The following is a 25,909-nucleotide window of genomic DNA, read 5'->3' on the forward strand; positions in this document are numbered from 1 at the left end:
GACTGATCACGGTAAAAACTACAACACTATTGGCCACACCTAAATCAGAAGTATTGATCACACTATAAAAAAAAAGAAATCTAATCAAGTGTGTTTTTTTCTAATTCAACTTGTTGTGAGACATCAACCTGACAAGTAAAAAAAATATAAACAATGTAATGTACTTTTATGATAATAGAAGATAAAAATGAGGCCTGAGTTGTTTGTGAAAGGTAAAGAAATCAATAGCATAAGTAAACGTTACTTTTCAAGTTTCTACAAATGTCTTAAAACAAGAAGCTAAACTCTTTACGCAGTGATGTTAGAACCCGTGTTTGCGTTGAAGGACAGAAACTTGTCATTCACCTGTCTGCTCTCCTGCAGTTGACTCTGTCTCCACCTCTCCCGTCTCCTCTGCCTCCTCCTCAGACACTTCATCCTGTTCTTCTCTCTTTTACTGAGCCTCCTCTCCCCTAGAGGAACACAGGATGGCACCGCTGCCAAAGTCACGCTTTGACTCGCCATCTCCATCACTCTGCTTCCTACTGCCTCATCATCTCCCAGGTCCTCTTCCTCCTCCTCCTCTTCTTCCCCAATCTCAGAGCTGGTACGTGAAGGGTTGGGTGTTCGAGTGTGGTGAATCTGCTGGGATAGTCTTGCTGCTGCCCCTGTTCTCACGTCCACCCAGAATGGATCCGGCTCTCTGGATGAGCGAGAGGAGAAGTGATGGAGTTCTGCTATGGCCGTCCTAAAGGAAAGTCTCTGTGGGGATGAAGGTGTGGATCTAGATTGGATGGTGGTCTGAGGGAGAGATGGAGGCAAAGATCTCATTGCTGGCCACGTATTGTTTGGTCCAGGATGAGGGTGTCCTCTCTGAAAGCTGTTTGCTTCTCCTCCAGCCTCCGTGGTGCTGTTCAACTGGACGTCAGAATTACTGCTTGACAAACTTTCAGAGCTTTCTCTCCCTCCCCTACCCTGTGATCCATCTCCATGTTTCCCAGCTCCATCAGTCTTCCTCTGCCTTTGTTTTCCATGTTCTCTTTCTCCTACATGTCCAACACTTTGGTACTCCTCTTCCCGATCTTGGACTCCTTCTCTCCATCTTCCTCTGCCATCCCTACTGCAGGTCTTCCTATATGCCTTCCTCCCTGGCAGGGCAGGTCTCACCAGCTGCTCCACGCTGCTTGATCTCCCCTCTTCAGCTGGCTCTGCAGGTCTCATCCCTCTAAAGCATGGGGTATACGTCTCATTGTTACTGTTTCCTTCGCCAGGATCTTCAGATCCTGGGCGTCTATCTCTGCTTGAGACATTTACTCCAGAGGATCCCACATTGGAGCTCATGCTGACACTTTTGAGCCCCTCAGTTGCCAACAGAATTAATCTGATGCAACTTCGGCCTGGCCTCTCACCTTGTCATTTTCCTCTAAATCTTCTCTTTTTCTCCCTCTCCTTCTGGACGTAGGGTTTGAACCTCTATCTGGACACCAGAGGGACTATTCCAGTGTAGAGGAGGTGAGCGGCGCAGCTCTCTAGCCCAAACTATCAAACCTGTTTCAGCTCCCCTGGGCCATTCCACACCACTGACAAAGACAAAGCCCCTTCGCTGAGCCCCATCACAATAGGTGCACTGTTCACGGCCTCACTATTGTTCTGTGTGACCTACAGAAAACACACTGCTGTGCAACCAATGAACACACAAAAAAGGTGAAAAAACCAGAGCGAACTTTGCTGTCATGTCAACGAGCATGGAGTCAGCTTTTTTTTTTACATGTTGTATTTTTATAAACAGTGATGTCTGTGTGTGTGTGAGTGGGTGGGGGTGGTCGACAGTGGAAGACTTTTCATTAGAATTCATTGTATGGATTTCCCTTTCTTTCTGATGCTTTTGTTGAGACCTCCAGTTTTATGTATTAAAAAAAATTATCCAGGGCCCAATAAAAGATTTATTATATTTTATATCATCATCATATCAATATCATCAATATTATAAGTGAAACTATGGGTGTTTAAAAACATGCGTTTGCTACTTGGTGCAGTTGTTTGTATTTTCATCACTTAGATTTCAATGACTAAGATAATTTTCTAGTATTATACAGATGATGGGGGTTCAGATGAACAGACTTGTTTTAGTTTATGTTTTACAGACAGTAAATAATGAGTGTATTAGGAGGAGACACCAACTGTGAGTCCCTCATCCTCAGGTCAGGACCACAGACTGTAATTAAAGCTGCAAGCAGCGTTAGACGGGTCCTCGGGGCTCATGCCGGTTTTGCCCTACTATCATGGTATTGGCCCCACTGTGTCCAACAGAATAAGAGGAACATTTTGGTGGTGGTTTCATCTCTCTAGGACATTCCTAGCCCCAGTTAGGGCGGTTTTGCTGTGCATAGGTGGAAGTGAGCCTTGTGGCTCTGAGAGAATATTATGGGATGTCAAGGAGTCAGTTGATACCATGGCAACGTATCCTCTGCTATGCTGAAGAGAAATAGCCAACTTCCTGTCTGGGAAAGGTCAGGGTGTCAGCAAGTAATTTGTTCGTCTCAATGAGATGAACATTTTGATGTTGGTTTGATCTCTCTAGGACATTCCTACTGGCTGCTATGGCTGTTTTAATGTGTCAGAATGTGGACAGAGTGAATATTATGGGATGTTTGGTATTATATTGAATGAGTTTGATGCTTGAAATGTGTGTGCCGATTTTGGTGAGTTTTTGAGCATGTTCAGGGGTTCTAATAAGCACTTTAATGGAGGAGAGAGTCATTGTGTCCTCTGCTGAGTCATGTGACCAGCTGTGTGGAGCTCCTAATCAGTGGGTGACATCATCACAGAAGTGCAGGAGGATCAAATTCCGAAGGGACAAACTTCTCATCCTGTAGGCAAGAATGTTGACCTAATCTGTATAAAAATTTGATTTTCTTGAAGAACATTTTGTGAGGAATCCAACCATGTCATTTTTAAAGCTGTGCGACTTTTACTTTTTTGTCTAGAGGCCCAACTGCTCAGCGAGGGCTGCTCTCCCATCTGTTAACATTGCGTGGTCGGCGACTTTGAGGGCTCGCCATTCGAAAACCGGGCTCGAAACAACAAAATCCCCCACAACTTTTGTAGAACAGGGTCTGGTCTGTCATGTGAGCCAATTTTCATGCCTGTACCATTTTTGGTTATTGACAAGTTAATGTTTGTAGAGAGGCTTAAATTTCAGAAAACTCTTATTTTGGCGGGCAAATTGCCGGCTTCCTGTTGGAGCTACGCAAAAATACCTCCTATATTTTTTGTGCGTCTCAATGAGACGAACGTTTGCATGTTGGTTTCATGTGTCTACGACATTCCTGGCCCGAGCTAGAGCCATTTTTGTGTGTTTTTTAGTGGTTTTTTGAGGTTTTTTGGCTGTAGAGAGATTATTATGGGATGTCGGGTTTAATTTTATTCATTTTATAAAATTTTTTGGCTGTCACAATGTGTGTGCCAATTTTGGTGAGTTTTTGAATATGTTTAGTGGACCTAATAAGCATTCAAAGCGCGTGTGGAATAATAATAATAATTAAAGCTGCAAGCAGCGTTAGACGGGTCCTCGGGCTCCTGCCGGTTTTCCCTCCGATGTGTCCAACAAAATAAGACGAACATTTTGGCGTTGGTTTCATCTCTCTACGACATTCCTAGCCCCAGTTAGGGCTGTTTTGGTGTGCATAGGGTGAAAGTGAGCCTTATGGCTCTGAGAGAATATTATGGGATGTCTGGGATTCAGTTGATACCATGGCAACGTATCCTCTGCTGTGCTGAATGACATCACCTGCTGCATGCTTGGAATTCTAATTAGCGTGACAGAACCCCAAACAGAGTGGAGACTGAGAGTTGATCAGGCATGTAATGTAAAGAAGTCCTCACAGAGTCCACATTTTTATCCCAATCTGTGTCAAAAATATCATATTTGATAGAAGATCTTGTCAGGAATCCATTTTTGGCATTTTTAAAGCTGTAGGAGTTATACTTTTTTGTCTAGAAGCCCAAATGCATCATCAAAAACGCTGGAAAAGCGCTGGAAAAGTGCTAGAAATGGATTTTTTACTTTAGAGACATGTCTGAACTACTTGTTCTGTAGGCCACAATGTTGGCTTAATCTGTGTAAAAATATCATGTTGTTGTAGGGAATTTTGTCAGGAATCCAACCATGTAATTTTTAAAGCTCTTTGACTTTTAGTTTTTTGTCTAGAGGCCCAAATGCGGCACTAGTAGAATGTGTGTTTTGAGGTGAAATCTTTTCTCCTCATCTGCTAACATGGAGAAATCCTAAATTGGCCAAAAGCAGTCGGCGACTTTGAGGGCTCGCCATTCGAAAACCGGGCCTGAAATAACAACTTCCTGAACAACTTTTGTAGAGCAGGGTCTCATCTGTCATGTGATGGTATTTTCAAGCATGTACCATTTTTGGTTTCAGGGGGTATAATTTCTAAAGAAAGGGTAAAAAAAAAAATATTTTTATTTTGGGAGGGAAATAGCCGGCTTCCTGTTGGAGATAGGTCCAGGGTAGCAGTGTATGATTTTTGCGTCTCAATGACACGAACATTTTGATGTTGGTTTCATCTCTCTACGACATTCCTAGCCCGAGCTAGGGCCCTTAGCGTGTGCCTAGGTGGCGCTATTGAGCTTATTATGGGGTGTTGGGGGTCATGTTTGGTATTTTCTCGAATTTTTCCGCGATCCTGATGTGCGTGCCAATTTTGGTGAGTTTTCGAGCATGTTTAGGGGGTCAAATTAGCATTCGAAGACGGGGCGGAATAATAAGATTAAAGCTGCAAGCAGCGTTAGACGGGTCCTCGGGGCTCATGCCGGTTTTGCCCTACTATCATGGTATTGGCCCCACTGTGTCCAACAGAATAAGACGAACATTTTGGTGGTGGTTTCATCTCTCTAAGACATTCCTAGCCCCAGTTAGGGCTATTTTGCTGTGCATAGGTGGAAGTGAGCCTAATGGCTCTGAGAGAATATTATGGGATGTCAGGGAGTCAGTTGATACCATGGCAACGTATCCTCTGCTATGCTGAAGAGAAATAGCCAACTTCCTGTCTGGGAAAGGTCAGGGTGTCAGCAAGTAATTTGTTCGTCTCAATAAGATGAACATTTTGATGTTGGTTCTATTTCTCTAGGACATTCCTACTGGCTGCTATGGCTGTTTTAATGTGTCAGAATGTGGACAGAGGGAATATTATGGGATGTTTGGTATTATATTGAAGAGTTTGATGCTTGAAATGTGTGTACTGATTTTGGTGAGTTTTTGAGCATGTTCAGGGGGTCTAATAAGCACTTTAATGGAGGAGAGAGTCATTGTTGCCTCTGCTGAGTCATGTGACCAGCTGTGTGGAACCCCTAATCAGTGTGTGACATCATCACAGAAGTGCAGGGGGATGAGATTCCTAAAGGGGACAAACTTCTCATCCTGTAGGCCAGAATGTTGACCTTATCTGTGTAAAAATATGATTTTCTTGAAGAGCGTTTTGTGAGGAATCCAACCATGTCATTTTTAAAGCTGTGCGACTTTTACTTTTTTGTCTAGAGGCCCAACTGCTTCACTGAAGCTCCTCTCCCATCTGTTAACATTGCGTGGTCGGCGACTTTGAGGGCTCGCCATTCGAAAACCGGGCCCGAAACAACGAATTCCCCCGCAACTTTTGTAGAACAAGGTCTGGTCTGTCATGTGAGCCAATTTTCATGCCGGTACCATTTTTGGTTATTGACAAGTTAATGTTTGTAGAGAGGCTTAAATTTCAGAAAACTCTTATTTTGGCGGGCAAATTGCTGGCTTCCTGTTGGAGCTACGCAAAAATACCTCCTATATTTTTTGTGCGTCTCAATGAGACGAACGTTTTGGTGTTGGTTTCATCTCTCTACCACACTCCTGGCCCGAGCTAGAGCCATTTTTGTGTGTTTTTGAGTGGTCTTTAGAGGTTATTTGGCTGTAGAGAGATTATTATGGGATGTCGGGTTTTATTTTTTGTATTTTATAAAATTTTTTGGCAGTCACAATGTGTGTGCCAATTTTGGTGAGTTTTTGAATATGTTAAGTGGACCTAATAAGCCTTCAAAGCGCGTGTGGAATAATAATAATAAGAAAAAAGAAACGCAGCAGGAACAATAGTGCCCTCGGCCTTCGGCCGAGGGCACTTTCTAGCTTGCTAGAAAGTGCCCTCTTCCGTTGGCCGAGGACCCTAATTAAAGCTGCAAGCAGCGTTAGACGGGTCCTCGGGCTCCTGCCGGTTTTCCCTCCAATGTGTCCAACAAAATAAGACGAACATTTCGGCGTTGGTTTCATCTGTCTACGACATTCCTAGCCCCAGTTAGGGCTGTTTTGGTGTGTGTAGGCTTGAAGTGAGCCTTATGGCTCTGAGAGAATATTATGGGATGTCAGGGAGTCAGTTGATACCATGGCAACGTATCCCTCTGCTAGGCTGAATGACATCACCACCTGCATGAGTGGAACTCTAATTAGCGTGACAGAACCCCAAACAGAGTGGAGACTGAGAGTTTATCAGCCATCTAATGTAAAGAAATCCTCACAGAGTCCACAATTTTACCCCAATCTGTGTCAAAAATATCATATTTGATAGAAGGGCTTGTGAGGAATCCATTTTTGGCATTTTTAAAGCTGTACGAGTTTTACTTTTTTCTCTAGAAGCACAAATGCATCACAAGACAGATGGAAGAGTGCTGGAAATGGATTTTTTATTTATGAGAAACGTCCAAACTACTTGTCCTGTAGGTCACAATGTTGGCTTAATCTGTGTAAAAATATCATGTTGTTGTAGGGGATTTTGTCAGGAATCCAACCATGTAATTTTTAAAGCTCTATGACTTTTAGTTTTTTGTCTAGAGGCCCAAATGCGGCACTAGTAGAAGTACTAGTAGTGAGTGTTTTGACCTGAAATCTGTTCTCCTCATCTGCTAACATGGAGAAATCCTAAATTGGCCAAAAGCGGTCGGCGACTTTGAGGGCTCGCCATTCGAAAACCGGGCCCGAAACAACAACTTCCTTCACAACTTTTGGAGAGCAGGGTCTGGTCTGTCATGTGAAGCAATTTTCATACCTGTACCATTTTTGGTTTCAGGGGAGAAAATTTTTGCAGAAAGGGTTAAAAAAAAATTTTTTTAATTTTGTGAGGCAAAAAGCCGGCTTCCTGTTGGAGATAGGTCCAGGGTAGCAGCGTATGATTTTTGCGTCTCGATGACACGAGCGTTTTGGTGTTGGTTTCATCTCTCTACGACATTCCTAGCCCGAGCTAGGGCTCTTAGCGTGTGCCTAGGTGGCGCTGTTGAGCTTATTATGGGATGTAGGTGGTCATGTTTGGTATCATTACGCAATTTTTCGCAATTGTGAGGTGCGTGCCAATTTTGGTGAGTTTTTGAGTATGTTTAGCAGGTCTAATTTGCGTTCAAAGACGGTGCGGAATAATAAGAAAAAATTAAAGCTGCAAGCAGCGTTAGACGGGTCCTCGGGGCTCATGCCGGTTTTGCCCTACTATCATGGTATTGGCCCCACTGTGTCCAACAGAATAAGACGAACATTTTGGTGGTGGTTTCATCTCTCTAGGACATTCCTAGCCCCAGTTAGGGCTATTTTGCTGTGCATAGGTGGAAGTGAGCCTAATGGCTCTGAGAGAATATTATGGGATGTCAGGGTGTCAGTTGATACCATGGCAACGTATCCTGTGCTATGCTGAAGAGAAAAAGCCAACTTCCTGACTGGGAAAGGTCAGGGTGTCAGCAAGTAATTTGTTCGTCTTAATGAGATGAACATTTTGATGTTGGTTTGATCTCTCTAGGACATTCCTACTGGCTGCTATGGCTGTTTTAATGTGTCAGAATGTGGACAGAGGGAATATTATGGGATGTTTGGTATTATATTGAAGAGTTTGATGCTTGAAATGTGTCTGTCGATTTTGGTGAGTTTTTGAGCATGTTCAGGGGGTCTAATAAGCACTTTAATGGAGGAGAGAGTCATTGTGTCCTCTGCTGAGTCATGTGACCAGCTGTGTGGAGCTCCTAATCAGTGTGTGACATCATCACAGAAGTGCAGGAGGATCAAATTCCCCAAAGGACAAACTTCTCATCCTGTAGGCCAGAATGTTGACCTCATCTGTGTAAAAATATGATTTTCTTGAAGAACATTTTGTGAGGAATCCAACCATGTCATTTTTAAAGCTGTGCGACTTTTACTTTTTTGTCTAGAGGCCCAACTGCTCAGCGAGGGCTGCTCTCCCATCTGTTAACATTGCGTGGTCGCCAACTTTGAGGGCTCGCCATTCGAAAACCGGGCCCGAAACAACAACTTCCCCTACAACTTTTGTAGAACAGGGTCTGGTCTGTCATGTGAGCCACTTTTCATGCCAGTACCATTTTTGGTTCCAGGGAAGTTAATGTTTGTAGAAAGGCAAAAAATTCTGAAAACTCTTATTTTGGCGGGCAAATTGTCAGCTTCCTGTTGGAGCTACGCAAAAATACCTCTATATTTTTTGTGCGTCTCAATGAGATGAACGTTTTGGTGTTGGTTTCATCTCTCTACCACATTCCTGGACCAAGCTAGAGCCATTTTTGTGTGTTTTTGAGTGGTTTTTAGAGGTTTTTTGGCTCTAGAGAGATTATTATGGGATGGCGGTGGTCATGTTTGGTATCAAACGTAAATTTTGGGCGCCCATAATGTGTGTGCCAATTTTGGTGAGTTTTTGAATATGTTAAGTGGACCTAATAAGCGATTTACTGGAGTGCGGAATAATAATAATATTAAAGCTGCAAGCAGCATTAGACGGGTCCTCGGGCTCCTGCCGGTTTTCCCTCCAATGTGTCCAACGAAATAACGAACATTTTGGTGTTTGTTTCATCTCTCTACGACATTCCTAGCCCCAGTTAGGGCTGTTTTGGTGTGCATAGGGTGGAAGTGAGCCTAATGGCTCTGAGAGAATATTATGGGATGTCAGGGAGTCAGTTGATACCATGGCAACGTATCCTCTGCTAAGCTGAGTGACATCACCAGCTGCTGCATGGAATTCTAATTAGCGTGACACTAGTGTGACTAGAGGCTGGAGGGAGTTTTTATCAGGCATCTAATGTAAAGAAATCCTCACAGAGTCCACAATTTTACCCCAATCTGTGTCAAAAATATCATATTTGATAGAAGGGCTTGTGAGGAATCCATTTTTGGCATTTTTAAAGCTGTACGAGTTTTACTTTTTTCTCTAGAAGCACAAATGCGTCACAAGACAGATGGAAGAGTGCTGAAAAATGGATTTTTCATTTATGAGAAACGTCCGAACTACTTGTCCTGTAGGTCACAATGTTGACTTAATCTGTGTAAAAATATCATGTTGTTGTAGGGGATTTTGTCAGCAATCCAACCATGTAATTTTTAAAGCTCTATGACTTTTAGTTTTTTGTCTAGAGGCCCAAATGCGGCACTAGTAGAAGTACTAGTAGTGAGTGTTTTGACCTGAAATCTGTTCTCCTCATCTGCTAACATGGAGAAATCCTAAATTGGCCAAAAGCGGTCGGCGACTTTGAGGGCTCGCCATTCGAAAACCGGGCCCGAAACAACAACTTCCCCCACAACTTTTGTAGAGCAGGGTCTGGTCTGTCATGTGATGGTAGTCTCAAACCTGTACCATTTTTGGTTTTAGAGGAGAAAATTTTTGCAGAAAGGTTTAAAAAAAAAATTTTTTTATTTTGGCGGGCAAATTGCCGGCTTCCTGTTGGAGATAGGTCCAGGGTAGCAGCGTATGATTTTTGCGTCTCGATGACACGAGCGTTTTGGTGTTGGTTTCATCTCTCTACGACATTCCTAGCCCGAGCTGGGGCCCTTAGCGTGTGCCTAGGTGGCGCTATTGAGCTTATTATGGGATGTCGGGGGTCATGTTTGGTATTAAACGAAAATTTTTCACGATTCAGGGGTGCGTGCCAATTTTGGTGAGTTTTTGAGCATGTTTAGGGGGTCTAATTAGCGTTCAAAGCGCGGACGGAATAATAATAAGAAAAAAAAAAAATTAAAGCTGCAAGCAGCGTTAGACGGGTCCTCGGGGCTCATGCCGGTTTTGCCCTACTATCATGGTATTGGCCCCACTGTGTCCAACAGAATAAGACGAACATTTTGGTGGTGGTTTCATCTCTCTAGGACATTCCTAGCCCCAGTTAGGGCTATATTGCTGTGCATAGGTGGAAGTGAGCCTAATGGCTCTGAGAGAATATTATGGGATGTCTGGGAGTCAGTTGATACCATGGCAACGTATCCTCTGCTGTGCTGAATGACATCACCTGCTGCATGCTTGGAATTCTAATTAGCGTGACAGATCCCCAAACAGAGTGGAGACTGAGAGTTTATCAGGCATGTAATGTAAAGAAGTCCTCACAGAGTCCACAATTTTATCCCAATCTGTGTCAAAAATATCATGTTTGATAGAAGATCTTGTCAGGAATCCATTTTTGGCATTTTTAAAGCTGTACGAGTTATACTTTTTTGTCTAGAAGCCCAAATGCGTCACAAAAACGCTGGAAAAGCGCTGGAAAAGTGCTAGAAATGGATTTTTTACTTTAGAGAAATGGCCGAACTACTTGTCCTGTAGGCCACAATGTTGGATTAATGTGTGTAAAAATATCATATGGTTGTAGGGAATTTTGTCAGGAATCCAATCATGTAATTTTTAAAGCTCTATGACTTTTAGTTTTTTGTCTAGAGGCCCAAATGCGGCACTAGTAGAAGTACAATTAGTGAGTGTTTTGACCTGAAATCTGTTCTCCTCATCTGCTAACATGGAGAAATCCTGAATTGGCCAAAAGCGGTCGGCGACTTTGAGGGCTCGCCATTCGAAAACCGGGCCCGAAACAACAACTTCCTTCACAACTTTTGTAGAGCAGGGTCTGGTCTGTCATGTGATGGTAGTCTCAAACCTGTACCATTTTTGGTTTCAGAGGAGAAATTTTTTGCAGATATGGTTAAAAAAATTTTTTTTTTATTTTGTGAGGCAAATAGCCGGCTTCCTGTTGGAGATAGGTCCAGGGTAGCAGCGCATGATTTTTGCGTCTCGATGACACGAACGTTTTGGTGTTGGTTTCATCTATCTACGACATTCATAGCCCGAGCTAGGGCCCTTAGCGTGTGCCTAGGTGGCGCTACAGAGCTTATTATGGGATGTCGGGGGTTAATTTTTTTATTTTCTAAAATTTTCGGAGCTACACAATATGTGTGCCAATTTTGGTGAGTTTTTGAGCAAGTTTAGGGGTTCAAATTAGACGAAACGCGTAGGGCGGAATAATAATAAGAAAGAAACGCAGCAGGAACAATAGTGTCCTCTGCCTTCGGCGGAGGACACCTTCTAGCCCTGCTAGAAGGTGCCCTCCGCTCAGGCCGAGGACCCTAATTAAAGCTGCAAGCAGCGTTAGACGGGTCCTCGGGCTCCTGCCGGTTTTCCCTCCAATGTGTCCATCAAAATAAGACGAACATTTCGGCGTTGGTTTCATCTCTCTACGACATTCCTAGCCCCAGTTAGGGCTGTTTTGGTGTTCATAGGGTGGAAGTGAGCCTAATGGCTCTGAGAGAATATTATGGGATGTCTGGGAGTCAGTTGATACCATGGCAACGTATCCTCTGCTGTGCTGAATGACATCACTTGCTGCATGCTTGGAATTCTAATTAGCGTGACACTAGTGTGATCAGAGTGAAGAGGTGGAGTTTATCAGCCATCTAATGTAAAGAAATCCTCACAGAGTCCACAATTTTACCCCAATCTGTGTCAAAAATATCATGTTGATAGAAATTTTTGTCAGGAATCCATTTTTGGCATTTTTAAAGCTGTACGAGTTTTACTTTTTTCTCTAGAAGCACAAATGCGTCACAAGACAGATGGAAGAGTGCTGGAAATGGATTTTTTATTTATGAGAAACGTCCAAACTACTTGCCCTGTAGGTCACAATGTTGGCTTAATCTGTGTAAAAATATCATATGGTTGTAGACAATTTTGTCAGGAATCCAACCATGTAATTTTTAAAGCTCTATGACTTTTAGTTTTTTGTCTAGAGGCCCAAATGCGACACTAGTAGAATGTGTGTTTTGACCTGAAATCCGGCCTCCTCATCTGCTAACATGGAGAAATCCTAAATCGGCCAAAAGCGGTCGGCAGCTTTGAGGGCTCGCCATTCAAAAACCGGGCCCGAAACAACAACTTCCTTCACAACTTTTGTAGAGCAGGGTCTAGTCTGTCATGTGATGGTAGTCTCAAACCTGTACCATTTTTGGTTTCAGGAGAAAATTTTGGCAGAAAGGGTTAAAAAATTTTTTTTTAAATTTTGTGAGGGATTTAGCCTGCTTCCTGTTGGAGATAGGTCCGGGGTTGCAGCGTATGATTTTTGCGTCTCGATGACGCGAGCGTTTTGGTGTTGGTTTCATCTCTCTACGACATTCCTAGCCCGAGCTAGGGCCCTTAGCGTGTGCCTAGGTGGCGCTATTGAGCTTATTATGGGATGTCGGGGGTTTATTTTTTTATTTTATAAAATTTTCGGAACTACACAATATGTGTGCCAATTTTGGTGAGTTTTTGAGCAAGTTTAGGGGTTCAAATTAGACGAAACGCGTAGGGCGGAATAATAATAAGAAAGAAACGCAGCAGGAACAATAGTGTCCTCCGCCTTCGGCGGAGGACACCTTCTAGCCCTGCTAGAAGGTGTCCTCCGCTCAGGCCGAGGACCCTAAAAAGAAACGCAGCAGGAACAATAGTGCCCTCGGCCTTCGGCCGAGGGCACCTTCTAGCTTGCTAGAAGGTGCCCTCTTCCGTTGGCCGAGGACCCTAAAAAAAGAAACGGACGGAAAACAATAGTGTCCTCCGCCTTCGGCGGAGGACACCTTCTAGCCCTGCTAGAAGGTGCCCTCCGCTCAGGCCGAGGACCCTAATAAGAAAGAAACGAACGAAATACAATAGTGCCCTCGGCCTTCGGCCGAGGGCACCTTCTAGCTTGCTAGAAGGTGCCCTCGCTCAGGCCGAGGACCCTAATAAATGGACAGTCTTGTGACATCACCCATCTGTTTCTCAAACTGAGTTTTGAAGCAAGTCTTTAAGTGGGTGAACTTGCATTCTAAATATTTTCTAAACAACAGAGTTACAAAAAAATTCAGCTCTTACAGTGTGTGCCGTTTCAGACAGGTGACTTTTTTTTGTACTGGGCTGTAAACATGTTTATCTCTGCTGTTTGCTTGGTGTGTAAGTGGTTTCTGGTATTTCCAGAGCCAGCCTCAAGTGGAAACTCAATGAACTGCAGTTTTTAGCACTTCAACACTGTCTTATATTTGTCTTATAAGACAAAAAAAAACCTAACATAAAGACACTGGGTCTCCACAGGGCCTCTGAAGGGGTGCTGTTGTAACTGGCATCAAGACGTAAGCAGCAGACTCATGAAGTCATAGAAATTGAGGTTGGGCTTCCATTAAATCAGGTGTTTGATTAGATTGAGATTCAAGGATTTGGACACCAAGTTAAGAACTTGAAAGTGTAGTTGTGCTCCTTGTCTGTCCACGACCTTGCCGCTGTATCATTGGTCATCCTTTCTTGAACTACTTTTGGTATTGACCACTCCAGACCAAGAACACCCAACATGCCCATTTTTCCTTTTTCTAACATCAACTTCAAGGACAAAATGTTAATTTGCTTGCCAACATACTCCTCCCTCTAGAACAAGACACCTATCGGTCATCATTATGGACTAGCTGATTTGTCGCCACACTCTTCTCTTTCTCCCCAGCCAATCAGGTGGAGGTAGATCATCAGCAACAGAGCCAACCAGCACAAACTGTGACTGACTTCCAGGGGGGAAGTGCAAAGCTCCTGCATGGAACCCACATGACATCTGGCGACACAGGAGAGAGTGAAAAGTGCTCTTATTGTAATGAAGAGACTTCTTTCTCTGCCACAGGAGAAAAAACCTGAGGTTGCTGGAGTGTCAGGACTAAAGATCAGGCGACAGAATGTCACAGAAATGTGTGCTTAGCTGTGCAGTGATGTCTCACGTTCGGAAAACCACACCCAAATCCCCAGTGGATCAAACAGCAGCTCAAAGCTTTGGTCATGGTTCTCAATGGGACATGAGCTCTTCTTCAAGTCACTGATCCACAAACTAAAATTCTGATGGTAAAAAAAAACAAAAACTGCCAGAGCTGTTCTGGTTGAAAAAAAGGGAAAAGGATGACCAAATAATCTTATTTCTGGGTGCATTTGATTTTATTGTGAACCCAGAACTAGTATCAGTACCAGCTTAAACCAGAGGTCTGTAAGAATCCAACCTCCCATCTATCACATTTCTACCCAATTGTTCCTCTTTTTATTCCATTCAGACCCCCATTTTTTCCTGACCACTCTTACCCCTGTCACCCTTCCTTACCTCGCCCCCCCTCTATCCCTGACAATTCTGGAGGGAGCTTCTCACTGAATGTTTTTTTCTTTGTTCTTGTGATTTTCTCCACTGTTTTAACACAGAAGACACCAAAACTATGTAGAACTACACAATTGAATTATGCAGTAATCCAAAATGTTTTCAACAAACTAAAATGTTTATATTTCTTCAAAGTGGCCACCCTTCACTCTGAGAAGAGCATTCATTCAGCATCATGAGGGAGTCACCTGCTTTCCCAGTGATTAGAGTTGGAAACATTTGTAACAGTCAGAAGAGTCTTTGAGGACTCTGAGATACTCTCAGTCCAGTTTAACTGGATGTGCTTTTCCCAAACATTGACAATTGTTCCCCAATATTACTATAACAAATAATTTTTACATCCTCAGTCTAGCACTATGACTTGTGTTTCATGATTATACATGAAACCTGCTTATGAAGAAGTGTTTGTTGTATCTTGGGGAAGCTCCACTGGCTCTAACTTAAGTGTTGTATGTAACAATGTTTATTGGATGAGCATTTTGCTTTAGAGGGGAGAAAAGAGTACTTCTTACTCAAAAATTCTAATAAAATCAGCCCTATTTATTGGCATGAACACTTTCCCTGATTGGTGAATTATTAACATTTATACTTCTCGCAACCCATTGTCAGGAAAAACATTTCTCCTCACTGTAAATGTGGGGGAAAAGAAAGTCAACCTTGATTTTCTGTTACACACTCTCTGTTTTACTGTCCTTCTAATTTAATCCTAGCAAGTTCAGTGGAAAACTTGTTCTACCTCTCTCCCCCTGCAAGGGACTCAATGTTTTTCCCTCACCAGCTGTTTTTATTATAGGCTGTTTCTGACTAACCGCAGGCAGAGGTTGTGTACACTCTTCCAAATAAATGTCTGTTCACAGGATATTCCCCTCTCCTCCAAGACACAGTTGTCTTCCGTCTCCCCCGAAGGCAGGAGGCGGCAGAAGCTTTCCCTGTCTCCTCGTCCTCTCTACAGCATTCGCATTTTAGTTGAACTCGTAGTAATTATAAAGCGAGTTATAGTTTCATGCAGTGGCCTTTGTGAACGGCAGATGGCAGCAGCTCTCCTCTCTGGGCCGAGGTGGTGCTGTCCCTGGTCCTGAAACTGCCCTTCGCGCTCTAAACGCTAAGTGAGTGATGTCTCTCATTCCACCCGGCTGGAAACGTGATTCAGCCGGGAAAGTGCCTCAACTTGTTGTAAGATTCAATTGAATTAAGTAGATCTCAGAAATGGGAACTTAGTTCGAAAAATGCACATAGGAGCACTTTGTTCCGGTTGATAATGCAAGCTCGAGTTGCTATTTACGCTTTTGCTTTGTTGCTATTTTAGTTTCATAAAAGTTTGAAATGTTAATCCTGACTGACACCTACCATGTGCGCTGAAGACTAAAAATACATCCATAAAAAGTGACAATCAGTTTGTCCCACGTAAAAAGTAGATGAGAGAGAAGTGAAGAAGAGGAGCAGTGCGCTCTGCTCGGCTGTCTGCAGTGAAAAACGAAGCAAAGAGGAGAGCACAGGCACCAAACTCCGGGGCGACCTCCGCACGGTCTGACGTACCAGAGGCTGCCCGTATAAATGAATTCACGGCGTCACCAAGCTCAGATGATTCGCAGTACCAGTGAGTGCACCCGGCTGTCAACGCTCGCAACCCCCTCACACACACACGCACACACACATACACACACACACACGTCTGCGTCATGCGTCCTGGAGGAGACGGCACGAACGCGGTAACTCTGATGGATGCCGGCAAAACGCACAGCAGTATCAGCAGCAGTCTAAGAGGCTGACTGTTTCCTGCTTATCAGGGGAAAGTTGCGCTCCCACTGTGGTCGCAATATGGATTTCTTAACCACAAGCAGCAATGGCAGCAACGCCACCAGCGGTTACCCTGAGGGGGCGGACGTGGTGGCCGACTGGGGCACGAGTGAGAATGGCACGGGGTCTCGGTCCCTGCCAGAGCTGGAGCTGAGTTACCAGATTATCACCTCTCTGCTCCTGGCGGCCCTCATCCTTTGCTCCATATTTGGCAACGCGTGCGTCGTGGCAGCCATCGCCCTGGAGAGATCTCTCCAGAATGTGGCCAACTATCTGATTGGATCCCTGGCCGTCACAGACCTCATGGTTTCGGTGTTGGTTTTGCCAATGGCGGCCCTCTACCAAGTTTTGAACAAGTGGACACTTGGGCAGGAGATATGTGATTTATTCATCTCTCTGGATGTACTTTGCTGCACCTCATCCATCCTGCATCTGTGCGCAATAGCCTTGGACAGGTACTGGGCCATAACAGACCCCATAGACTATGTAAATAAACGGACACCGAGGCGAGCTGCGGTCCTGATAAGCGTCACCTGGCTAATTGGTTTCTCCATCTCTATTCCGCCTATGTTAGGCTGGAGAAGCGCAGAGGACAGAGCGAACCCTGACGCCTGCATGATCAGCCAGGACCCCGGCTACACCATCTACTCCACATTTGGAGCTTTTTACATCCCTCTCATCCTCATGCTGGTCCTGTACGGGAGAATATTCAAAGCTGCTCGCTTTCGGATTCGAAAGACTGTGAAAAAAACCGAAAGAGCCAAAGTGTCAGACACGTGCTTGAGTGTGTCTCCGGCCGTCTTCCATAAGAAAACAAACGGCGAGGCTGGGGGCAAAGGCTGGAAGCGCAGCGACAACTCCAAACCGAGCTCTCCGTGCGTAAACGGCGCGGTGAAGCACGGAGAGGAAGGAGAGTCACTGGAGATCATAGAAGTTCTCAGCAACTCTAAAACGCACCTGCCTCTGCCCAACACGCCTCAGTCCTCCTCGCAGGGATATGAAAACATGAATGAAAAGAACTCGGGTGCGAAGAGGAAGATCGCGCTGGCCAGGGAGCGTAAAACGGTGAAAACTCTCGGGATCATCATGGGAACTTTTATTTTCTGCTGGCTGCCCTTTTTCATCGTCGCGCTGGTGCTGCCTTTCTGTGCAGAAAGCTGCTACATGCCCGACTGGCTCGGCGCTGTCATAAACTGGCTGGGCTACTCCAACTCCCTCCTCAACCCTATCATATATGCCTACTTCAACAAAGACTTCCAAAGTGCTTTCAAGAAGATTATTAGATGCAAATTCCACAGACCCTGAGCAATCCCAGGCAAAACGTGGAGTATTTATCAAACGGACAGCAGGAAATGGAACAGCAAACATTATAACCTAGACTTTCATTCAGGGACGGTGTGTGTCCGGATATGTTCAAGGACCTGTTAGAAAAGGAAAATCCGGGGTCACTGATAAAACGAGACAAAAAACAGGACTTTTGCTCTAAATGTACAAGCTCATGTTTATTCAGTGTTGTAGCTACAGTATATAGCCTGTGTGCGACGGCAGCCATTGTTGTATTGCCATGCAAGTCGTGTCCTGTGCTGATTCCATGCATTTTACCATGAGACACGCGGGGATTTCCGTCCTACACGTCACGAGCTTTGTAGCACTGAATCAATAAAAGCAATCAAAACTTGTCGTTAAGAAATAATGAGTGGATTCTTACTTAGAGGAGAAGCATGAAGAGGCAAAAGTATTGAGAAACTGAGACTCATGAGTTACTCTGAGAGGCCACACTGATGATGATGATGATGATGATGATGATGGGGGCAATCAGGTTATCAGTGCACGGTGTGTGAGGTCTTTCAGTGAATGGTATCGAACACACAGCTGCCCCTCCATCAGATCCACATCAAAGTGGAGAGTGAAAGGAGATGGGCAATTTTCTCCCAAAATGGAGGCTGATATTACATTTAAGAGATAATAGTTCTCAGTCTCTCAATCCATCTCCTCTCTGCAGAGCATCCCCCTCACCATCACCCACCACCTCACCATCTCTGACTCCTAGATTGTCCCAAGTGTGTGTGTTTTTGTGTCTGTGTGTGTGTGTGAAAAGAAAAACAAGAACAGACTCATAAACGGATTACAGAAGAACATCAGCATTTTTTTTTCTGTTTTGCATAATAATACAGCTTCATTTCCCATTAGGGCCCACTGTGCATTAACGTTTGGAAACACAGCTGGCGGTATCATTAACACCGAGAAAATCTTTCAGAATTTATAGGCTCCACACAGCACATAACGCAGTGTAGGAAGGAGAACTGCTCAGGGAAGAAGAAGAAGAAGAAGAAGATGATGATGATAGTGGAATAGAAAGAGATGCAGGAAACTTCCTCACTGTAGGGCTGTCCTCATCTATCAAACACATCTTCCTAGAGTAGTGCTACAAAAAGAAAGAAAGGGAACATGGACCTATATGGACCTATAGGTCACGAAAACAAAGCACGGGGCATTATCAGTCGGTAAGGGGGCAGCACATGGCTGTAACATATACAACACAACAGCATAATGACTGAGAGGTGACAGCTGTCAAATATAAACACCTCCCAGTGTGTTTGATACTAAACAGGGTGTATGTTACTCAGAACACAAATCAATCATTAACCGATTTGTCCAGACAGCTGATCCATACTTGTCCTGTTTCCATCAGGGGAAGCATCTATGATAGGTATGTTAACACCCACATGATGGCTGCAATGCAAATTTCAACAGATTTGAAGAAATAACAGATTTATAGCGCTGAGTCATCACCAACAATGTACCAGCTTCTGAACTGGGAAGATTGTAACTTTGCTCTTTATCATACATCATATCACTTCAGTTAAATCTAAATATCTCTAAGTACTTTGGAAAAAAGAAGTACTTGTGCAAATAAATGTCACTATTCTGTATTACCAAACAATGAGCTTTACTAATAATGAGACAATCAATAATGAAGATAAGTGCTTATAACTGTTTTTCATTGCTCTAAACTACATCAAAGTAAAACAAAAAAAACACCACCTGTAATTATAGAAACAAAAACCTATATTTAAATCAAATGTACAAAAGATTAATCAAGTTTTGATGAAGAAAAATCACAAAGCAAAAAGGTGAAACTAATGATCAGCAGTTAGAAAAGTATTCTCATAAACTGAGCTGTAAGAAAGAAGTCATAAAAGAAAGGCCTCTCTCTCCTGACTCAGGTCTCCTTCTGATCTTTCCTTTTCTGCGGGGCCTCAGTGCAACATCAATGTGCTCAAAATGCTTTTGGGAAAATTAATCTCAAACCTGCGACCTGCAGGTCAACTTCTGGGTTTATGACGGGCTTACAGAGGTCCTCAGGCGAGAGAAGAAAAGGGTATATATTTTCCACTGTGACTCACACTGAGTGTAAGTCCATTAAAATCATTACATTTTGGTTCTGATATATGGAATTAAAAAGCTGCTGACCTCCTTTGAACTCTGATGTGAAATCAAAGGTTTAGATTATGGGACTGCATCAATCCCACCCACTCCATGAAACATGGGTAGGTGGGTGCATGTGGTGACGCAGGAGCATCATCTTTGATATGGAGGGAGGAAAGAGGAGAGGCAATGAAAAAGAAGACAAGAAAGAAAAGAAAAGAAAAGAAAAGAAAAGAAAAGAAAAGAAAAGAAAAGAAAAGAAAAGAATGAAGGAAAATGAAAAAAGCCAAATAAAGTAAAGTAACATGCAGAAAGGGGGATGGAGGGAAAGTAAGACAAAAAGACGGAAATTGTAAGAAAGCAAATGATAGGAAAGATAAAGGATAAAAAAAACAAAGACAAAAGTATCAAATCAAATAAATGAAGTAAACAAAAGAAAGTAAAGAAATCAAAGGCAAGGGGGGTGACAGGAAAAGTTAAGAAAAGCAAAAAATGGAAAGAATATATGGAATGAAAAAGAAGTGGAAAGAAAAGACAAATGAAGGGAAAGGAAGAAAGGAGAGGAAAGGAAAGAAAAGGAAGGACAGGAGATAAGAGGAATGAGAGGAAAGGAAAGGAATAGAAGGAATAAAAATAGAGGATTATGTACAATTGTTCTTTTTTCTATGTGTTTGCTTAAGCTCTCTGGCCTGAAACTGGGAAAAGCGCATCAGATCCTGCAGATATGGAGGAGTATTATTGGTCCTATAGGATTATCTCAGAGAGGATGAAGAGCAGGTTACAGAGCGGTCAGTAATAAATATAGAGCTTAGGTTATAAAACATTTTCAGGCTTCAGAAAGCAGCTTTAACTTCTCTCTGGAAACACAGAACACAAAGTTTTTAATGAAAAAATAAAACAGAGAAAATTCACTCTGATTCCATGGTCAACCATTTTTCAGTTCAAAATTAAATTTGTTAAAACAAGTAAATCAACAGATTGATCCTTAATGAGTGTTCTTTCTGTTGTTGATATCAGATAAGAGTAAATTCGTACAGGATTGGTAATAAACAATAATCTGTTCATTTATGATCATATGATTTTGAAATTGGATACTAAATATTTGTATAGTAATCATAACCAGTTATTGAATAGAGCTGCTTCGTGATCCCCACTCACAAACAATGGGCATAGCAGAGAAGATTGTGTTGCATAAGGACTGAGGTTATACCAGTGATCGACACAGCGATACATTTGAATGATTCATGATCTATAAGTAGAAACTCAGAGTGGATTTTGTAAGTCTAGTTACATCACTGTGATTTGTTTAATATGTGTAATGTATAACCAATCAAACTAAAAGAGCCGTTTTCTATTGGGGTAAGTACTTAAAATAATCCTGTGAATCAGACAGTGAAGAAAAATGTCAGTCTATTCAAGCTGGTAGTGATGATGTCCTCACTTCTCAACACACTGAGCATAAGGGAAGGATGGGAAAGTTGACCCAGCTGAAAAAGTGAAAACAGAAGTAACATGGCAGTGACTGGAAAGAAGCATGGTGTCTCCGTATAGAGAAGAGGTAAAGACTGAGTTGGGGGAGGGATCTAGGAGACAATGGGAGGAGGAAAGATGAGGAAAAAGTCAGAGAGACAGAAAAGACAAAACACTCAGCACAACACATGTTTCTGACTCGCCCCCTCCGACTCCGGGGTCTTTTTGATCAGTCAGGATTTTTTCAAGGATCTCACAGCCCACAGCCTGTCACACGCCCGAGGCTTTCTCTCCCCCTTACTCCTTTTTTTTTCTCACTCCATCCAAAGCTGAGTGAAGCACAGGAAGGAAAATGCACCAGAAATCTTCATCTGACAAGGAGAAATGAGACCTTTTGCTGTTTTGATACACACACATTTTATAACCATATTTAGAAAAAGATGCATCATTTTTGTTTAGCAGTGAATCAAAACATTTGGAGGCAGAGTGGATTATGTGCAAAAACATGCACAGACACACACACACACACACACACACACACACACACACACACACACACACACACACACACACACACACACACACACACACACACACACACACACACACACACACACACACACACAGTCGTGGCTGTGTTGGAGGATGGGCATCATATGTTCAAGGACAACAGCAAACAGACAAAAGGTAAGAGTAAACAATGTCTAGTGCATTCTGCCGCTTCAATAAACAACCAAAGCGCACAAGAGAGATGAGGAGTCGTGCTCCAGTGCACACTGTTGTTAGTATTACAGCTGGTGACAAACCCTTCACTCTGATTCTGGGATTTCTCTTTCACATCTCCTTAATGAAGAGAGATTTGCTGCTGCTCACTTAACTCTCCTTTTCCGCAGCAGAGAGGATCACTCGGTGCTTTGTAAAAAGTGTCGTTTAGCTAAACCTTTGATGGGATAAAAAATGTGGGTAAACACAGAGTGGATGAGGTGGAGTACCAAACACTGACAGTGTGACACATTGTCTAAACAAAGGCCTCTCCAAACAATACAAAACCCTCTCAATTTGCCTGGAGGCGGTGAACACTTTGTAGTTGCCTGTCTTTGGATGTGTGTGTGGGAATGTGTGTGTGAGTGAGGGCAGAGGAAGTTGAGTGAAAACGGGATGCATACACAAACTTTTGGAAGCCATTTGAGTGAGAGCAACAACTTCAAAGAGCAGACTGTTTAAATTTCCAACTTTGGTATTATTTACTCAGCCAAATGTCAGGGGACAGCTCTACTTAAACATTGGACTCAACTTCAGCTTCGAACAAGGGGACATCAGTCTGTAAGACTGGTGAAACACACAACTCAAACAGACTGATGTAAAACTGATTAAAATGTGTAAGAAAAATACTGAAAGTTGCCAACCAGGCTCTAATGCTGAATAACAAGTCAGAGAAAAACATAAAAGTTGCAGCGCATCCATCCATCACCATCCAAACTGATCAACAGAGTTATAAATGTCATCATAATCGCTCAGAAATGTTGCACAGAGGCTCCAGAGAATCTGCTGACTCACTCCGAGCTTCAACATCTGAATGGATTTAAGTTGCACTAATTTGGCTGTCTGCACTGAACAGTGAAGGACAGTAACTGATTACACTTGGACAGGAACCAGATCTGACTACATTTTGTTTTATGCCATTTGGTTCTTCCAAGCCTCTTCCATGCAGAGTAATAGTACTGCTGTTAAGTGCACTGAAACGATGTGAGCTACAGTTAAAACCTTCTATTTAAAGATGGCTCCCTACCTGACTCCTCTAATGGTTTAAATCAGGTAGCTTTAACAGAAGATGAAACTTTCAAATATTTTAGGGTTCATTAAGGTCTGCACGTCAGAAGCTCCTGAAAATTGGAAACTTTCACAATTGGCCACATAACACCCACTAAACGATGTGAAATCTTTGTATTGTGAGATAATTGAAGGTTTCTTTCTTCTCTTCCATGAAACTGCAGGTTTAATTTAGACCCATTAAACAGCAGAAGAGTTGTTTCTACAGGCAAGTGTCATCTTATTGCCTCTGAAACTGTGATGGAAATTTATTTTTCTTTAATAATTTACTAAACAGTTAAGAGCAAAAAAGATTTTTCATTTATACCGTAAGGTTTTTTTTTCTAAAGCACTGATGCATCTGTGTTTACGAAATCATACATGGTATGATGAAATGGAAAGGTCTAATAGCTGAGGCTTAGGCTGAGTGGAATATTTCATTCTGATCCGGCAAAACACTACAACCATGGTGGTTCATTTTCAACAAAAAAGCTCTAGGAACAACAAGTTTATAAGTCATGTAAAATAAATCAACATAGGAGTAGGGCACGTTTCTCCTCTGCCTGTTTGCACTGTGGCAAAAAGGGGAAGTTTTTTGTACAAAATATGATGCTGGTTAAACCTGACCCAAGAGGAACTCTGTTTCTGAGTTGTTGTTCTTTTGGCTACCACTATAACACACGTCTTTGATTTTCACCGAATCTACTCTTTCATACATACTCAGTATGTGTAAGTAATGGTTTGTTTTGTTTACCTTTTCTGTAGATTTTTTTTATATATATATTGAACGCATCAACTTTTTTCTCATTGCATTTTTTTCCAAAACTGCAATTCAAACGAAATTTCTACCAGACATTGGTATCAACTGAAATAATCCACAAATGAAAAGAAATCATGACATTCAAGTCCATAAGTAATGATTTTGTGGAAATAAGTATGACAACACAGAAAGAAAGTATTGAACATACCATAGAAAGGCTGTGTACTTTGTCAAAGAAATGCATCATACCACCTGAAATCTGTCATTAATTGTTACATGAACTTCCAATTAGTGCAAACCAACATCAGCTGGGCTAGAGCAAATTGATGGTCCTATAAAAAGAGGTTGTTTTTTCACCAAGCAGTTAAATACGACACACCACATAATGGGTAAAGGCAAAGAGCTCTCTGAAGACATTCGCAACCTGATTGTTGCTCAGCACCAGAATGGTACTGGTTACAGACTTATATCAAAGCACCTGAATATTCCAGTCAGCACTGTTGGGGGCCATTATTCGCAAGTGGAAGAAGCACCACCTTACCATCAACAGGCCACGCACAGGGGCTCTTTGCAAGATTTCAGACCAGGGAGTCAGAAAGATAGTCAGAAGGGTACTCAACAAGCCAAGGACCACCCTGAAAGTGCTCCAGAAAGACTTGGAGGCAGCAGGTACAATTGTTACAGAGAAAACAATAGGCAGTGCACCTCACTGCCATGGCCTCTATGGACGCTCAGCCCACAAGACTCCAGTCCTCAAGAAAAGGCATGTTGAAGCTTGTTTAAAGTTTGCTAAACAGCATCTTGACAAGCCTGTAGAATACTGGGAGAATGTTGTCTGGTCACATGAGACCAAAACTGAACTTTTCGGCTGTAATACTACATACCATGTTTGGAGGAGAAAAGGGTTCACCAGAGGGCATAAAAGAATATTCAAGATTTAAAAAACAATCTGTGCAGAGGAATAGGCCAAAATCGCACCTGAGCAGTGTGGGCGATTAGTTGAAATGTACAAGAAGCGTCTGGAAGCTGTCATTGCAAACAAAGGCTTCTCCACTAAGTATCAGATGAATCTCAGTTAGCGTGTTCAATACTTTTTTTCCTGTGTTATCGCACTTAATTCCACATAATCATTATTTATGGACCTGAACATTGTTTTTTTTTTCATGTGTGAGCTATTTGAGTTAATACCAATGTCTGGTAGAAATTTTGTTTGAATTACATCTTTAGAAATAAATGTGAATTTTTTTTTTTTTTTTTTTTTTTTTTAACAGTATCATTAACAGTAACAGACATGAAAACTTGGTGTGCTGACTTTCTCGTTTGCTTTTGCAGCCCATAAAAAGGCATTAATATTAATTATTTCAGTGTGTTTAATAAGCAGCTCAAACCCTCATAGGACCGTTAGCTCAAATTGTAAACGCTGGACTCAAACCTGTATTAAATACTCTTTCAGCAAAGTGTTGCTCCAGTGTTAGGCACAGACCATAATAATTCCTCAGCCACTGATTTTCTGCAGCCCTATAAATCAAAGCGAGATAGTATACAGAGAACCCTCCTGAAGCAATCAGACTTGTTAGGAATCTAAAAATTTTATCTAGGTCTTCATGTCCAACGTTTACCTCATCAACTCCTTTTTTTCTCAACCTTAGTGTGATAGGGCAATACGGACCTTGTGTATCAGATTATGTCCCCCAGAAGGCACGCTGTAAAGTGGTGATACCAAAACCAGAAGGAGCCAACATAAATTTTAATTTGGACTTTCCTGCCTCAGGTACCTTGCTGGTGGCTCAGGGAGACACTACAAGACACAGGGCCAGAGAGAGAGAGACAGAGATGTAGTGAGAGTGTGTGTGAGAGAGAGATCTTGGAGAGGAAACATCACTTGGCTTGTTGCATCATCTCCACAGCCTGTCAACGGGTAAAAAAGGTTGCCAAGAGTAAGATCTGTTGCCTCAAAATGAACTCTTTAGCGAAAAAGAGCACTCACTGTCTGTGTTTCATCTGCTGCCAGCTCTCAGTGTATTTTCACAGAATAGCAGCATGTGTCCTGTAAATATGTTCACGGTTTAAGAAGAAATTACTTCACACGCCAGCCTTTTTGCTTCAGGGAAAATATTTAATTTGATTTTTTTTTTATTGTGCATGTCCTCTGTGTCTCTGCAAACAGAAATGAGCAGTTTGTCTGCTTTTTTGGCAATAAAGTGGCCTGTG

At 42.6% G+C, this 25,909-nt stretch overlaps 2 protein-coding genes across 4 annotated transcripts in view; one reads left to right on the forward strand and one right to left on the reverse strand.

Moving 5' to 3' along the window:
• Positions 1 to 25,909, reverse strand: part of rnf180a (ring finger protein 180a) — a 97,928-nt gene that overhangs the window by 10,645 nt on the left and 61,374 nt on the right. The window contains exon 1 of one of the 3 annotated variants that reach the window (XM_074670216.1): positions 15,781 to 15,892. The exons of the other annotated variants lie outside the window; for them this stretch is intronic. Within the exon in view, the coding sequence (XP_074526317.1) occupies positions 15,781 to 15,783 (3 nt within the window). The 5' untranslated portion in view covers positions 15,784 to 15,892. Of the gene's footprint in view, positions 1 to 15,780; positions 15,893 to 25,909 lie in introns of those variants that run through there. 3 annotated transcript variants of the gene reach the window in all.
• On the forward strand, positions 15,931 to 17,890 carry htr1aa (5-hydroxytryptamine (serotonin) receptor 1A a). Its single transcript, XM_074670213.1, has one exon. It carries the CDS (start codon positions 16,252 to 16,254, stop codon positions 17,533 to 17,535), a length of 1,284 nt encoding a protein of 427 aa, XP_074526314.1. The 5' UTR covers positions 15,931 to 16,251; the 3' UTR covers positions 17,536 to 17,890.

This window comes from Halichoeres trimaculatus, unplaced genomic scaffold (genome assembly GCF_033239565.1).
Source record: "Halichoeres trimaculatus isolate MK-OKI-2021-1 unplaced genomic scaffold, fHalTri1.1 fHalTri1_scaffold_5, whole genome shotgun sequence".
Lineage (NCBI taxonomy): Eukaryota > Metazoa > Chordata > Actinopteri > Labriformes > Labridae > Halichoeres > Halichoeres trimaculatus.

Coding starts and splice junctions, on each gene's coding strand:
- htr1aa (XM_074670213.1), top strand. CDS start 16,252: ATGGATTTCTTAACCACAAGCAGCAATGGCAGCAACGCCACCAGCGGT.